Genomic DNA, 14,666 nt, shown 5'->3' with positions numbered 1-14,666 from the left:
ATTGCCGTAGGTTATGGTCAACGAAAATAAACAGAAACGAAGCCTTGTCTCAGGGGCTTTCTGAACGCTCAGAGAACATTTTACTTGCACGTCTTTCAAAACACGGACTTTACATATTGCAATAAATCACAGATTAATTATTGCTTCTTGATAATTACAGAGATGAATTAGGTGATTCAACTTATATGGTGACCCACACTTTGCAAATCACTGTCCAAACCGATTACTCAATGAACTGAGTAAATAATCAGATTGACTGATAACGCCGAATTAATTTCATTTATGTTACCTATTCATTTGTAAAAAATGAGATAGATCATTAAAGTTTTAACGGTTTTACTCAACTTACATGACATTTTGCTGAACATTTTTTCAGCTCTGCAAAAGCCATTATGCGTCTCATCTGCTGTCTCTCTGAATAATCCTGGTTGTGTGTGCTTGCAGACGGTTTATGATGCGTTTCAAGAGCATCTCAGAAACACGTCTTAAAAAGGGAATTGAATTGTTTCAATGGCTGTACAACTATGCCCATGAACAAAGATGCCCTGTAATAAATAATTAATTTTCGGACCAATTAAGTGAAATTGGATCATTTCCCATGGCACACCTGATAATCTCTCACGGCACTTATGTACCGCAGCATAGTGGTTGGAAATCACTGGTCTACTCACCCTCGATGACTGCATAAGGGAAACATCTACCAGGTGTTTCTGACAGGATAATTTTCAAATCCTGGTCAATGGAAACTTTCTTGGCTTCCTGTGCACAGGAGAGATTTCTATTGTATGTCACCTGTAATACACCCACATTATTGTGACATTGTGGGGGAGGGAGCGTGTTCTGAATGTGGCAGACCTTTATTTTGGTCACTGTTGCTGCTCTGTTCCTGTACACATTGTAGAAGACGGCTGTAAGGGCCGAGCTGGTAGCCAAGAGGACAACCTGCACAGCTGAGGGATTCCAGTCCATGATGCTGTCATGACAGAGGTAAGGAGCGCACCGTGGAGTCATAATGGGCTACACTGCAGATTAATATCATGATTATTGAAGATCAAACTACAAGACAAATTTAAAATTAATTGGTTTTGCTGTTTATTATGAATTTAAAACCATATCTAGACTTCCACTATGTGTAATTGAAATGGAGGGTCTGAGGACAAAAATAAGTGTATTTTCAAGTATATTATAGGTTATCAGACATGAATGGAATCTCTCTCTCTCTCTCTCTCATATATATATATCTTTTACACGGACCAACATTTATATATATATACACTAGGCTTTACACGATCAGGATTTTTGGGGCCGATCACCGATCCGATCGCAAGATGGAGCAATGCGTCTGTTTAAATGACCTGTTCATTTACTGTGTATACTTGTGTACTTAATTGCTGAAAAAAATATACTTACAATAAATAATTTATCTTTGTTCATCTATTTACGCCAGTGAGGCATAGTGACAGACAGAACAAATGAATGGTCTTCTATCAGTTGGCAGGAAGTACATACAGTAATTAATGCATCCACACTTTGTGACATTTTTGTTTGTTGGTGTGCCGTGAGATTTTTCAACTGTAAAATATGTTACTTGGCTCCATGAAGGTTGGAAATCACTGCTCTAGTCAGATTGTGTATTCTAATCAGTCAGGTCAAACCAACATTACAACATGACAAAAATTATGGGTGCTAACTTACTGTAATTAAATTACTTCACCCACACCGTAACTTTAGAGCATGATTCGACAGAACGGCGGCTTGTTTACGTACAACCGTTAGTGCTAACACTAGCTTGCTAGGCTACATAACGTTTTTGTTACCTGCTTGCATATTACATATTAAACGTATGTGAACATACCTCAAGCAAGCCTTAAACGAACGTTCTCTCCTGTCCTGAGCACCGATGACCACCAACACGTTTTCCCCCATTTTGTCCTTATAATACAGTCGGCGCGAGTCAATGTTTTTGTCGTCACCACGATAACGCATGTATCCAGTCGCATTTGAGTTGATAAGATAAAGCCCAATGACCGTAAAAAACTGGTTGTGGTGGTATCGGAATACACGATTTTATAGCAGTAGTCTGACATAGTGCAATCGTGAAAGATCAAATTTGTCTTGTAGTCTACATTACCTGTTGTCTCTCCAACACTGCTGACATGTTTTTTTTTTAATAACTTTATTGGCTGTCAGATATTTACAGTACTACGTCAAAAGACACGCGACAAGGATAAAAAACTAGCTTTTGGATTCAAACATACTGTGCACGATGGCGACGCGGACTCAATGTCTTTTGCGGAGCCAATCAATGACGTCATTGATCGGATCGGCGAATTATGACATTAAAGCCCATTAGCCGATCATCATAAAATGCTAATTATCGGCAGATACCAATCAGGCTGATAAAATCGGTGTAAAGTCTAATATATATACACACAGACACACATATATACAGTGGGTACGGAAAGTATTCAGACCCCCTTAAATATGGAATTGTTGAAATTTTGGAGTTCAGCTGTGTTTGATTATACTGATTGGACTTGATTAGGAAAGCCACACGTTTGTCTATATAAGACCTTACAGCACACAGTGCATGTCAGAGCAAATGAGAATCATGAAGTCAAAGGAACTGCCTGAAGAGCTCAGAGACAGAATTGTGGCAAGGCCGAAGGACGAAAACCTTCTCCAGAGAGCTCAGGACCTCAGACTGGGCCAAAGGTTCACCTTCCAACAAGACAATGACCCTAAGCACACAGCTAAAATAACAAAGGAGTGGCTTCAGAACAACTCCATGAATGTTGTTGAATGGCCCAGCCAGAGCCCTGATTTAAATGCAATTGAGCATCTCTGAAAAGACCTGAAAATGGCTGCCCACCAACGTTCACCATCCAACCTGACAGAACTGGAGAGGATCTGCAAGGAGGAATGGCAGAGGATCCCCAAATCCAGGCGTGAAAAACGGGAAAAAAAAAAAAAAAAAAAAAAAGACTCATGGCTGGATTAGTTGAAAAGGGTGCTTCTACTAAATACTGAGCAAAGGGTCTGAATAGTTATGGCTTTGTGATATTTCAGTTTTTCTTTTATAATAAATCTGCAAAAATGTCAACAATTCAGTTCTTTCTGTCAATATCGGGACACAGCGCCCCATAGTACATTAATGAGGAACAAAATTAACTTCAATTATTTTAGCAAATGGCTGCAACATAGCAAAGAGTGAAAAATTTAAGGGGGTCTGAATACCTTCTGTACCCACTGTGTGTGTGTGTGTGTATATATATATATATATATATATATATATAAAATTTCTGTACCACTTTATCCTCACAAGGGTCACAGGCGTGCTGGAGCCTATCCCAGCTGTCTTCGGGCGAGAGGCTGTGTGCACCCTGAACTGGTCGCCAGCCAATCGCAGGGCACATATAAACAAACAACCATTCGCACTCACATTCACACCTATGGGCAATTTAGAGTTGTCAATTAACCTACCATGCATGTTTTTGAGATGTGGGAGGAAACCGGATTCCCTGGAGAAAACTCACGCAGGCACGGGGAGAACATGCAAACTCCACACAGGCGGACCTAACCAGTCATACACCGTGCATATATATCCGAACTCTTGGAACACCATAGCCACCGAGTTTACATTACATAGTCATCTTAATAGATAATACGTAGTTAACAACATGATTATTGAAAAAATGCCTTAAATTAGAGAGAGGTAGTGTTCGTTAAATTAGATATTTTTGAAATGCTTTCATTTTCCAAGTTTACTTCCTGGATATGCCATGGGTTTACCAATAATCTCCAAATTAAATTCTCCAAATGGACAGGTATTTCAAAAATCCTAACATGCTCACGAGTTTTCAGTGAGCTTCCACTTTAAAGTAATAAAGAAACACACACACAGAGGCCTGCAGTTTTCCATCCAGCACCTATTATTATTATTATTTTTTTTTAAAATATTTAATGAAATAATTGCAAGAGAATATACTCTCGACTGTTATTCTATCTACATCTCATCTATTTTATCATTTATGATCATTTTACTGTTATCTAATCCTGGAGCAAACTCTAGAGTTTAATCGTAACACTACAGCTTAAAGAAGGCATTGTTCTAACTCCAAAATAATTATTATGACATTAGCTGATCCTAGTGAACTCATCTGCCAAGATATGCCTCTGACACATGGTGCAAGTTAAAATTTAAAAAAAAATAAAAATAAAATAAACGATAAGCAGTGCAGGAACAGACATAAGATCATTACGTTCACACTATAACAACTATTTATGGAATTTAACTTTCATAAAACAGCATTTTAAAAACTTAACGTTGCTATGGTTTCTGGGTAAATCTGATAGCGAGCCATCTGCTGTAATTGGCGACTCACCCGCCAATTACAGCAGGGTTGGTTTATAGTACAGTAAATGACACTTGACTGGCCCAATCACGTCGCTTAGATGTTTTAATCACAAATTAAGATTAGTCCCTTAATACATTTACCCCAATACAACCTAAAAAATAAATACGTAAATTATAAGAATCACCATAATGACCAACATTAAAATACAGTCGGCTCAAGCGTTCATCAAAAATGAGCTGCAGGTTTTATTCCTAAAAAGTGTATGTACTATGCACAGTTGGACTATTAACACTGTATTTAAATATAGAAAATAAAATATCGCACTTATTGATACAAATTAAATGTATTACACAAAGTTAAATAAAAATTGTACCGAAATAAATGTTAGAAAAATATTCCTAAATGATTAAATACAAATGTATTATACTTAAGAGTTCAATACAAGTGAATTGTACTTAAGAAAAGTACTAAACTGTATTTAAAAAAAATAAATAAAAAGTTGAAACCGCTGCAACATGCAGTTTGAACCGTTAATTTGGATTCTTTCATGTATCACTAAAGGGAGGCCGCACCACACCACACTTTGCGAACCACTGCTGTTGTTTTATACATAATTGTTGTCCATATGACCCTCATAGTACATTTATGATTGTATTTAAAGCACATTTTCGCAGACCATACAATTCCAACATTTGCCACGATGTTTACAATTTGATGATTCATTTTGTTTCAAAATATTGCAGTATAAGCCAAGCTGCGTCAGCGCAATGTGATATGGCGACGAAGAGACGACCTTACCTTTTACTGTCAATCGAAACAATGATAAAACGTTTATCCTCTTTAAAAGAAGCGGTAGTTTTTTTTTTTTACGAAAGCTATCGTTTAGCGACAATCATTTGACTTGACTTGGCTTGCTAGCATTTTTGCTAGCTCTCTGCCAACGTCGCTTCATCCGACTAGATAATACGCTTCAAACGGTTTTATATGTTAATGTTGCTGAGACATTTCTCAATATTACCCATTATAATTACCATATGCGCGTCCAAATTGAGGTCACGGTGTCTTACAATCAAAGAAGCTTTGTCAACAAACCTTCAACTAGTGACGATGTTGCTGATGTGGTCCGGGTCATCATTCAAGATTGGATCCGGGTCCTTCGCCTATTGATGACGTCCCTCTCCATGATTGGCTGGAAGTTGGCAGGCTGACGTAGATTACTGTGTTTGGTCCGTTCCACAGGATTGGAATTGTAGTTTTTATGAGAAAACATGGAAGAATTTCACGAATTTATCTTAACGACAGTCCGACAACTGCCTTCATGACCCGAGAGCCTGAAAGGCAAACATTCGTAAGGCATCAAAAAGTTGCCGATGCATGGTTTCACCAGCTCTATGGAAATGTTAATTTTAATTTTTATTATTATTATTTTTTTCCCTCCACAGGTGTTGCTACATGGAGCAGGTTTTCTCCATGTTACCGAAATGCTTTCTATGCCATCTACAGCATTAGGGCCTGCCATGAAGTGGAAGGCTGTATAAAAGCAGCACACCTGGTACACATCTTGCACTGGATGCTCTCGATTATACTGGATGTCCGATGTTGTAACTAGTCATAGACCACATGCAATATTGATATATCGAATATCGAATTTATCTTAACGACAGTCCGACAACTGCCTTCATGACCCGAGAGCTGAAAGGCAAACATTCGTAAGGCATCAAAAAGTTGCCGATGCATGGTTTCACCAGCTCTATGGAAATGTTAATTTTAATTTTTATTTTTATTATTTCTTTTACAGGATATGTTGAGACAGGGAAAAGGCAAGTACAGCAGGCGGTGTACTCTGAAGACCTTCATCCAGGATACTGTGCAGTCACTTCTGCAGCCAAATGCGATAGGTAAACATGTTTTACACACACGCACACACACACACGCACAGACACACACACACGCACAGACACACACGAGGTACATGAACATAACCACAAGGAGTGTGAATGTAATGTGTCATACAAAGACAATGATTCCGCAATGATTTCATGGCTTCCCTATGCTGCTCACAGCCCCAAGGCACCAAACGTGTAGTATTTGGGGACTGGTATGACTTTTATGATGTGTTGTACTGTGGTATACTTGACCACTTGTCAGCATTTCTTAGCATCCACATTGAATTTTAAAGGGAATGGAAATACAGTATCTATTTCTACAGTGGTAAAAATGGCAAATATATATCCATCTATAAGATGTCACATGTTACGTGTACTGTATATAAACAAGATGCAGAGAGTCAGTTTCATGAATAACACCACTATGATGATGCAAAGACAGCATCCTTTATGTTTGATCCAAAGCTTTTGCATCTCTCCAGGCTGAATGATTGTGACATGATCAACCTGACATGTGAATGATTAGACCTTTGAGAATTCTTCAGACAGGAAGAGGTGTGAACTTTTTGACCACAAAAACATCTGCGGGCCAATTGCTCTCCACACGAGTCACCTTGTTTTGGAATCCTCTTAGGATCTCGGGGTTGGAAGCCCTGAATGTGTGTTGGTGGGCCATTTGCGGCCCACTGCCCATTTTTAAGTGACCCGCAGAAAATACTGAAAATAACATTTGACATGGCGCGCAAAGCTTTTTTTTAATTTTTATTTATTTTATTTTTTTTAAAGGTGGGGGCAGTGTGAAATGTGTGGAAGTTGAAAAAATGCAGAGTTTATGACACCCATATCCTCCATGGGTGCGAAGTCCCTAACGACTACTACCAATACTGCGAATTATAGCAATAAAAAGGCTTTACATAGACCTTTTCTAGATATACAAAAATAATAATAAATAAATAAAACAAATAAACTAAAATCTAAATTACTTTTATTCAGAACCCTAAAGATAATTCACCTTCAGAAGAAAAAATGGTTTGCTCCACTGTGCTCCAGCTCAAGGTCTTATTTGTAAACAAATCATATTAGTGATCCTCCAGTAAACACTGGTTTAAAAATTGTCAGTTTCCTACGGCTTGCTCTTGTTTTGGTTCTGAATGTGGAGATCTGCTCAGGACAGGGATGGCTGCATTCCAGTGGCAAACAGGGCCACGAGTCACCTCAAAACCTTAAATGCTTTAACAGAAAGCTGTTTCGTAGCAGTAAAAATAAATAATTAAATAAAATAAAACATTTATATATATATATATATATATATATATATGTATGTATTTCAATATATATATATATATATATATGTATATATTGAAATATATATAATATATAATTGTTTGATGAAATGGTTTTAGCAGGTTTCATAAAATTTGAAGAATTTCAAAATAGCCCTTGTATCCTTACATTTTTTTGTATGCGACCCTCAAAAGAAAAAGTTTGGATACCCCTGGTCTAAACCGATGTTTATTCAATTAGATCTTAATGTGGGCGAAAGAAACGGAAAATTGAACTACGTAGTTGGAGAGATGCTAGTCTACATTCTGACTACTATTGAGATGCTCTTAAGCAGAACACCAAACTCCTCTGAAACTTGGCTCAGTGGCATCTCCTTGCATGCTGCATGTTTATGATTTGTGTGTGTCCAGTAAAGTGCAAATTGAACTTTCACAGTCAGTATAACGAAAAATTTTAAAAAATGTTGCATCTGTCTAAGCTTTTTTTTCTGGAACTATTATTGAAATAGTCAGTTGAAAATTAACTTCTTACAGATTACAGAAAATAATTTGATATATGTATTCACTCAAACTAAAATATATGGATTTGGAGCTGGGATTTTGACTAAAATCAAATAACCAGTGCAGTATGTGCTCTTGACCAAACCCCGCCCCCCAAAAAACATTTAAGCAAAAGTTGAACATAACTTTAATACAGTCGTAGGAATCCAAACACATTGTGTTTATTAGTAATGTATTTTTTCTAAAGATTCTCTTTTGATTAAAAACAACAGCAACAACGACTGAACCACCTATTTGGACGATATAACAGGAAAACCACTGTACAGTAGTACTCTTACTGATTCATGATTCATCACAGTGCTACACAGCTAAGCTAATAATAATAATAATTAATAATAATAGGCGGCACAGTGACCGACTGGTTAACACATCTGCCTCACAGTTCTGAGGACCGGGGTTCAAATCCCGGCCCCGCCTGTGTGGAGTTTGCATGTTCTCCCGTGCCTGCGAGGGTTTTCTCCGGGTACTCCGGTTTCCTCCCACATCCCAAAACCATGCGTGGTAGGTTGCCTGAAAACTCTAAATTGCCCGTAAGTGTGAATGTGTGCGCGAATTGTTGTTTGTTTATCTGTGCCCTGCGATTGGCTGGCAACCAGTTCAGGGGGTACCCCGCCTCCTGCCCGATGATAGCTGGGACAGACTCCAGCACGCCCGCGACCCTAGTGAGGAGAAGCGGCTCAGAAAATGGATGGATGGATGGACAACTCCCAACTTCACTGGAATTGGGGTTTGTTTTCCTTGTATGTAGCCTCTATGTAAGTAATGGTGCCCCTCTTTTTTTTCAAAATAAAACAACGCCACTGCTAAGGTTATGAAATAGTTTTCAGTGGTACCAGATAGAAAGCTAACTCACTGAACCAGTCCCCCGTAGATAATATTTTAGACCTGTCTTTCATAAAGAAAACATTTTGTGGTGGAGCAAGAGCAACAATAATTTCCTCGTAATTCATAGAGTATAGTTGGGAGGCTTCATCATTTTTACTGTAATCAAGGTGGCATGAGACACCCACTTCCAAAATGTGTTTTCCCATGAGATTTCTGTGACAAGTCTGGATCTGTGTTTGTTACTCTTACTTTCAAGCAAGGGTAGCATCATTAAGTCACACAACAGTGTGATGTAATCAATGAAAAGGCCCTTGTGAGAGTGCCCCACCTCTGGGAAGTCTGATTTATGGTTAGTGCGAGAGCGAGCCTCTCAGCAGCGAGAGAGCAAGAAAGTGCGAGAGAGAGCAAAAGAGAGAGAGAGAGAAAGAGAGAGAGAGAGATAATGATGATGATAAGAAAACAAATCCATTCCAAAATGAAAGATGCTAGTTTCCCATAGAAAGAGCTGGGGCATTTTTTTGGAGAGGTTTGTTATGAGGGAAGAGGAATTATGAGCAACAGTAGGAAACCAGTAATTTTGGTGCAACCGCATTCTGTTCATTATCTAATGAGGAGACAGATGTTTGCAGGACAACTGACTCTCAATCACTGGGTTTCTCCAGGAAAATGCTGTACCACATTTAGAGATTAAGTGAGCTTGTAAGGTTATATTTAAAGAAGATCCACCAATTAGCCAACAGTGATGAGGACTGGGGGCCCATGAGTGCATTAAAGAGGAAATTTCACATGACAGTGGAAAGATTAAAAGCAAGTTCAACATTTTAATAAACATGCTACTCACATTGGTACTTAGTGGTGGTTTTGGGCAGTTATTACATATTTAATGTTCAAGTTTGTTTTAATTAGAGAGTATAATTATATTGTAAAATAAACATGTATAAACAAATTCCTCCCATTTTCATCTATCTTGTGTGGTACAGCGACGCCATATCCCCAAGTTGCCAGTGTATATATATATTTTTTAAATTGACACAAATAATTGTTGAATAATAATATACATTTTCCGTCCCACTTACCGTCACTCGGTTTGTGGATGTGCGGGAGACTATCCCTACACCCTGGTTGCCAGCCAATTGCAGGGCACATAGAAACCTATATACAACCATTCACACCTACGGGCAATTTAGAGTCTTCAATTAACCTACCATGCATGTTTTTGGGATGTGGGAGGCAACCGGAGTACACGGAGAAAAGCCACGCAGGCACGGGGAGAACATGCAAACTCTTACACAGGCGAGACCGGATTTAAACCCAGGTCCTCAGAACTGCGAGGCAGATGTGCTAACCAGTTGTCCACTTTCTCGCCGTGTGGCGCATTATGAAGCACAAAATACGACAATGGAGACCCCAGACTGTTGAGCAACTGACGTTGTAAATCGAGTAAAAATGGGAAAGAATTCCTCAGACAAAACTGCAAAATTTAGTGTCCACCGATCCCAAATGCATATTGAGTGTTGTGAAAAGGAAAGATGTTAAAACAGAGAGGTAACCATGCCTCTTTCCCACCTTCTTCTATTTTAAAACACATTGCAGGCATCAATTTCAAAATGAGTGAATATTAGCAAAAAAAAATACAAATAAAAATTATCAGTTTGAACATTTAATATCTTGTCTTTGTAGTGTATTAAATTAAATATAGGTTGAATATGATTTTCAAACATTGTATTCTGTTTTTATTTATGTTTAACACAACGTCCCAACTTCATTTGAATTGGGGTTGTATATGTAGGTTAATTGGAGACTCTAAATTTCCCGTAGGTGTGATTGTGAGTGCGAATGGTTGTTTGTTTCTATGTGGCCTGCGATTGGCTGGCGACCAGTTCAGGGTGTACCCCGGCTCCTGCCCGAAGATAGCTGGGATAGACTCCAGCACGCTCGCGACCCTAGTGAGGATAAGAGGTACAGAAAATGGATGGATGGATGGATGTATATTTACAAAATGATAATGCTTTTGAGTAATACTGATCCAAGATGCTTAATGTAGCTCATGTCAAAGATAAATACTAATAAATATAGCAGTGTATTGTCCGCGCTCTGATACCTTTTGTACTAATTTCCTTCACTGCTAATCTGCTATTACCTGGTCTGTGCAAGGCACTCATATGTGTCACTGGTAGAACTAAGAGGTAGAGAGAAAATCTGCCAGATGATGAACATTGTGCACAACAAACAAAATCGTGTGTTTTTAACAGATATGTGACGTGACAAGATTATTTGCAAATGTTTTCCACTCACGAACAAGAAATTATGTTTCATGTTTTATGAAGATGAATCCAGAAGTAGTCACAGAGCAGTCATTTCACCCCCCAACAATCACACTTACCGTGGGCGTTGGATCCTCTGCCTCTGCTTTATAGGAATCATAAATACAGCGATACCTCATTGCAGAGCTGGACAGCTCAGTAATGCTTCAGAGGGGAACCATTTGGAAGCCAAACAAAGAGGCAGGGAGGGGTGTGCATGCTCTGAACACGCGGCTCAGTGCATCATGATGCAAACGGCGGAGGAGAAAGACGAAAGAGGAGGCGAGGGGAAGGAGGAGCGAGCAGGCAAGCAGACTGACTGAGCCTCGATGCTCTCAGTCGCTCTTCTATGCTTGACAAAGCAGCTTCTCTTTCTACCCTCTCTTTGTCAGCGACACAGAACTTAAAGCTTTCTAGCCTGAATTTAAAAGAGGCAATCTAGAGGCACAGGAGCCTCTCCTGCTGTCACACCATGCTACCCTGGAGGAGGAATAAGTTTGTTCTGGTGGAGGATGAGAACAAAATGAAAGCAAAGAGTCTGGGCACTGGACTGACCTATCACGCCATCCTCTCCTCTTTGATGCGCTCCTGTCCTGACCTGCTGCCTGACTGTCCCTTCGATTGGGTGGGAAGCATCTTTCATACCAAACGACAAAAGGTGGAACTAAACAGAGAGGAGCCTGTTTACAATGTGCGCTACCTAGGAAGTGTGGTCACCATCACAGCAAAGGGGGAAGGATGCACCCAGGAAGCTGTGGCCAAGATCTGGGCAAAAAGCAACTACGGGGAGCAGAACGTCAAAATGAGGTTGACTGTGGGACCGCAAGGCATCCGCATGAGTGCTGACAAATCTGGGAATAAAAGTCCCATTCATCTTTACTCTCTGAGCAGGATCACCTACTGTACAGCGGACCCGTGTCGGCCCAAGATCCTGGCCTGGATCTACAGGCACCAGATTAAGAATATGGCTATCGTCCTTCGTTGCCACGCCGTCTTAGTGAACAAGCCAGAGAAAGCCCAAGCCATCACGCAGAGCTTCTATCTGCATGTCACCTCTGCATTCAGTGAGTTTAAACGTCTGAAGCGGCAGAGTGACTTCCGGCACTGTCAGCAGCAGCTGTTGGGGGAGGAGGCGGTTCCCCTGATGCCCCTGAGGAGGCTTCTGAATGGGCAGTGCCACTACAGGTCACCCGCCAACACCCCTGGGAGCGCTACCCGTCTCTGCTCCATCACGGAGGAAGAGGAAGATGACGACAACAGCGACAATGAGAAGGCAGGAGTGGAGCAACCCTCGGAGATGGTGCCCAAAAGGAAGCAAAAGGTTTTAACGACAAACACAGACCCGACTCAGTTACTGTCCCAGTTGGACCTTGGGGATATTGCTCGACTGGAGCAGTGCCAAATCAACTTTGTCAGTGAGAGCAATAACCACACGTTCACATTTATAACCTCGCTGGTGTAACTGTGAACAAAAAACAAATGGGACTTTTTTTTTTTCTCAGCCCTTCACCTAATACCCTATCCTTTCACCTCTTTGAAATTGATTCACCAGCGTCTGTTGGCTGGCTGGTCTTCTGCGGCGGCACTTTGTGTTCTGGCCAGATGGCTATGACGCTGGTGCACCAGATTGACTGTAGCGAGTCGGGAATGTTTACAAGGAGAGTTGCTGATGCACACCCTCATGAGCACAATGGCGAACGTTGCTTTTAGACACCATAAGTTGACGTATGGTCGTGCTTTAATGACTAAACAGTCCTTTATCTTTGCTTTTTTAAAGCAGTGCGTTTGTATGTTTGTGGAGTATTTCTAATGTAACAATCCTCACTGGTGTTCATATTGCAGAAATTTATTACCGATTTATTAATGAGGGAGGTGATGGATTAGGATGCAAGCCATTAATGGGACGTTTTAATTACTGCCATTTGTTATCGTCCTTTATGCATGACGTGTCAATTGTAACCTTTCGCGTTGAGCTTTTGTCTTTAATCATGTGACACCTTCAACGAGAACACTGTGATAAATGTGTGAGCAGGGATAAAAACATACAAAAAAGTCTAATTTATGTTGTGCATTTTGACACCAATCTCTGTCATGATTGTGCTGTCACAAGTTTATTTACTTCCCTCTTGATTAATTCCTTAAAGATTGATAGCATTGTGCTGTATGAAATAAAGCTTTTAGAATATTTATTTTCAAAACATGATGAATAAAAACGTCTGTCAAATGCAATTCTCCAGTTACATGTTTCAGATTGGAATATGCGTCAATCTAACACTTCAGGGACAAATTGAAAGTCAGCCCTATTGAATGTAGTTTGATGGTTTCCCGCTGGCCCCTGCCGGCTTCCAGGCCACTCATGCTGAGGGAGCCAATTAATCAGCAGATTGAATTGTGCAGAGAGAGAACATAAAGAACCTGCCACAGCAGTTAGGCTGTCAGGGTCTGACAACACGGACGGCTCCAAAATCAGGACAGTGACTCACCCATCATCAGTTTTTACCCCTAACATCAGCTATTTTATTGATGACAGAGCATTTCAAGGAGCTTTTGAAAATGTATCCCTCTACAGCCTCATCTAATGCCTCTATTTTACTTTTCTTTATTAATTCTTACTTGATTGTGCTTTACCCCAAAAATATAACTTTGAACCGATAGCATAAGTGTTACACAGACGCGGTCATGCGCGGCACGTACCAGTTCAGCAAAATTGCATTGCTCGGTAACAATACAGTAGCTAGCATTATGACAAGCCATAGTTGCGATGTCGGAATGACACGTACTTTGGGTACGTTAGGAAATTCAATCTGACGCTCTCACTGCGCTGTGACAGTGCAGTGTTCAGAGCTCATTTTCTCTGAATTTACGGATGAGCATGTTGGCCGTTGGCAGGTATACGTCAATGAGTCAACCATTTTGAATGTGCCAGTTCTGCCTTTAAACATCCGCCCACTCTGTCTCCTCAGTCAGAGCGGTGCTCTGAATAACCGAAGGGCACACTCCAACAACGCTCTGAATTTACGAACGTTCTGGAGTGTAGAGAGCGTGCTTGGGAGTGAATTTCCAAATGTACCCTTTGTAATCGGCGCTATTAGCAGCATGGAGCAGCACAGGAGATCCGTCCCGGTCTGTAAAGGCAACAGTGTGAGTTTGGAATAAGGTACCTTGAAAAAAAACAACAGCATAGGGCCGGCGGGGTCATTTAGCATGTTGTCCTTTAATAGCAGCCAGTGCTAGCGGTAACAAAAACAACAACAACAAAAACAGCAGCTTACAGCATGCACGAGAACAAGCCGATGAGGTCTTCATATTTATCCCACTCTTATTTTAGTGATAAAGTTGTGCATCAACTTTACGAAGAGACAAAGAAAAAGTGAACAAAGCTAACTTGGGCCATGTCTGAAAGCCACGTTACTACCACAAACTATGATTCACTTTGTTGGAGAGGAGTTG

The 14,666-nt window shown here is 40.2% G+C and overlaps 2 protein-coding genes and 1 long non-coding RNA gene across 4 annotated transcripts in view; 2 read left to right on the top strand and 1 right to left on the bottom strand.

The window, feature by feature from the left end:
* mul1b (mitochondrial E3 ubiquitin protein ligase 1b) overlaps positions 1 to 5,514 on the bottom strand; it is a 7,755-nt gene extending 2,241 nt beyond the window's left edge. The window contains exons 1-3 of one of the 2 annotated variants that reach the window (XM_061702464.1): positions 5,451 to 5,514; positions 856 to 973; positions 672 to 759 (exon numbers count right to left, since the gene is read on the bottom strand). In XM_061702464.1, the coding sequence (XP_061558448.1) occupies positions 672 to 759; positions 856 to 969 (202 nt within the window). In that variant the 5' untranslated portion in view covers positions 970 to 973; positions 5,451 to 5,514. Of the gene's footprint in view, positions 1 to 671; positions 760 to 855; positions 974 to 5,389 lie in introns of both variants that reach the window. The other variant, XM_061702383.1, reaches the window with a different exon arrangement.
* A 109-nt stretch (positions 5,515 to 5,623) lies between these two features.
* On the top strand, positions 5,624 to 6,374 carry LOC133409079 (uncharacterized). The gene is made up of 3 exons (XR_009769361.1): positions 5,624 to 5,706; positions 5,801 to 5,910; positions 6,157 to 6,374. It is a non-coding gene; the product is annotated as an uncharacterized LOC133409079 (long non-coding RNA).
* Positions 6,375 to 11,405: 5,031 nt separating this feature from the next.
* Positions 11,406 to 13,445, top strand: fam43b (family with sequence similarity 43 member B). Its single transcript, XM_061702249.1, has one exon. It carries the CDS (start codon positions 11,689 to 11,691, stop codon positions 12,676 to 12,678), a length of 990 nt encoding a protein of 329 aa, XP_061558233.1. The 5' UTR covers positions 11,406 to 11,688; the 3' UTR covers positions 12,679 to 13,445.
* The last annotated feature ends 1,221 nt before the right edge of the window (positions 13,446 to 14,666 follow it).

This window comes from Phycodurus eques, chromosome 1 (assembly GCF_024500275.1).
Source record: "Phycodurus eques isolate BA_2022a chromosome 1, UOR_Pequ_1.1, whole genome shotgun sequence".
Lineage (NCBI taxonomy): Eukaryota > Metazoa > Chordata > Actinopteri > Syngnathiformes > Syngnathidae > Phycodurus > Phycodurus eques.
This window is presented reverse-complemented; position numbering and strand designations above follow the sequence as displayed.

What these genes read in the sequence shown, in the direction of transcription:
- fam43b (XM_061702249.1), top strand. Translation starts at nt 11,689, where the DNA reads ATGCTACCCTGGAGGAGGAATAAGTTTGTTCTGGTGGAGGATGAGAAC.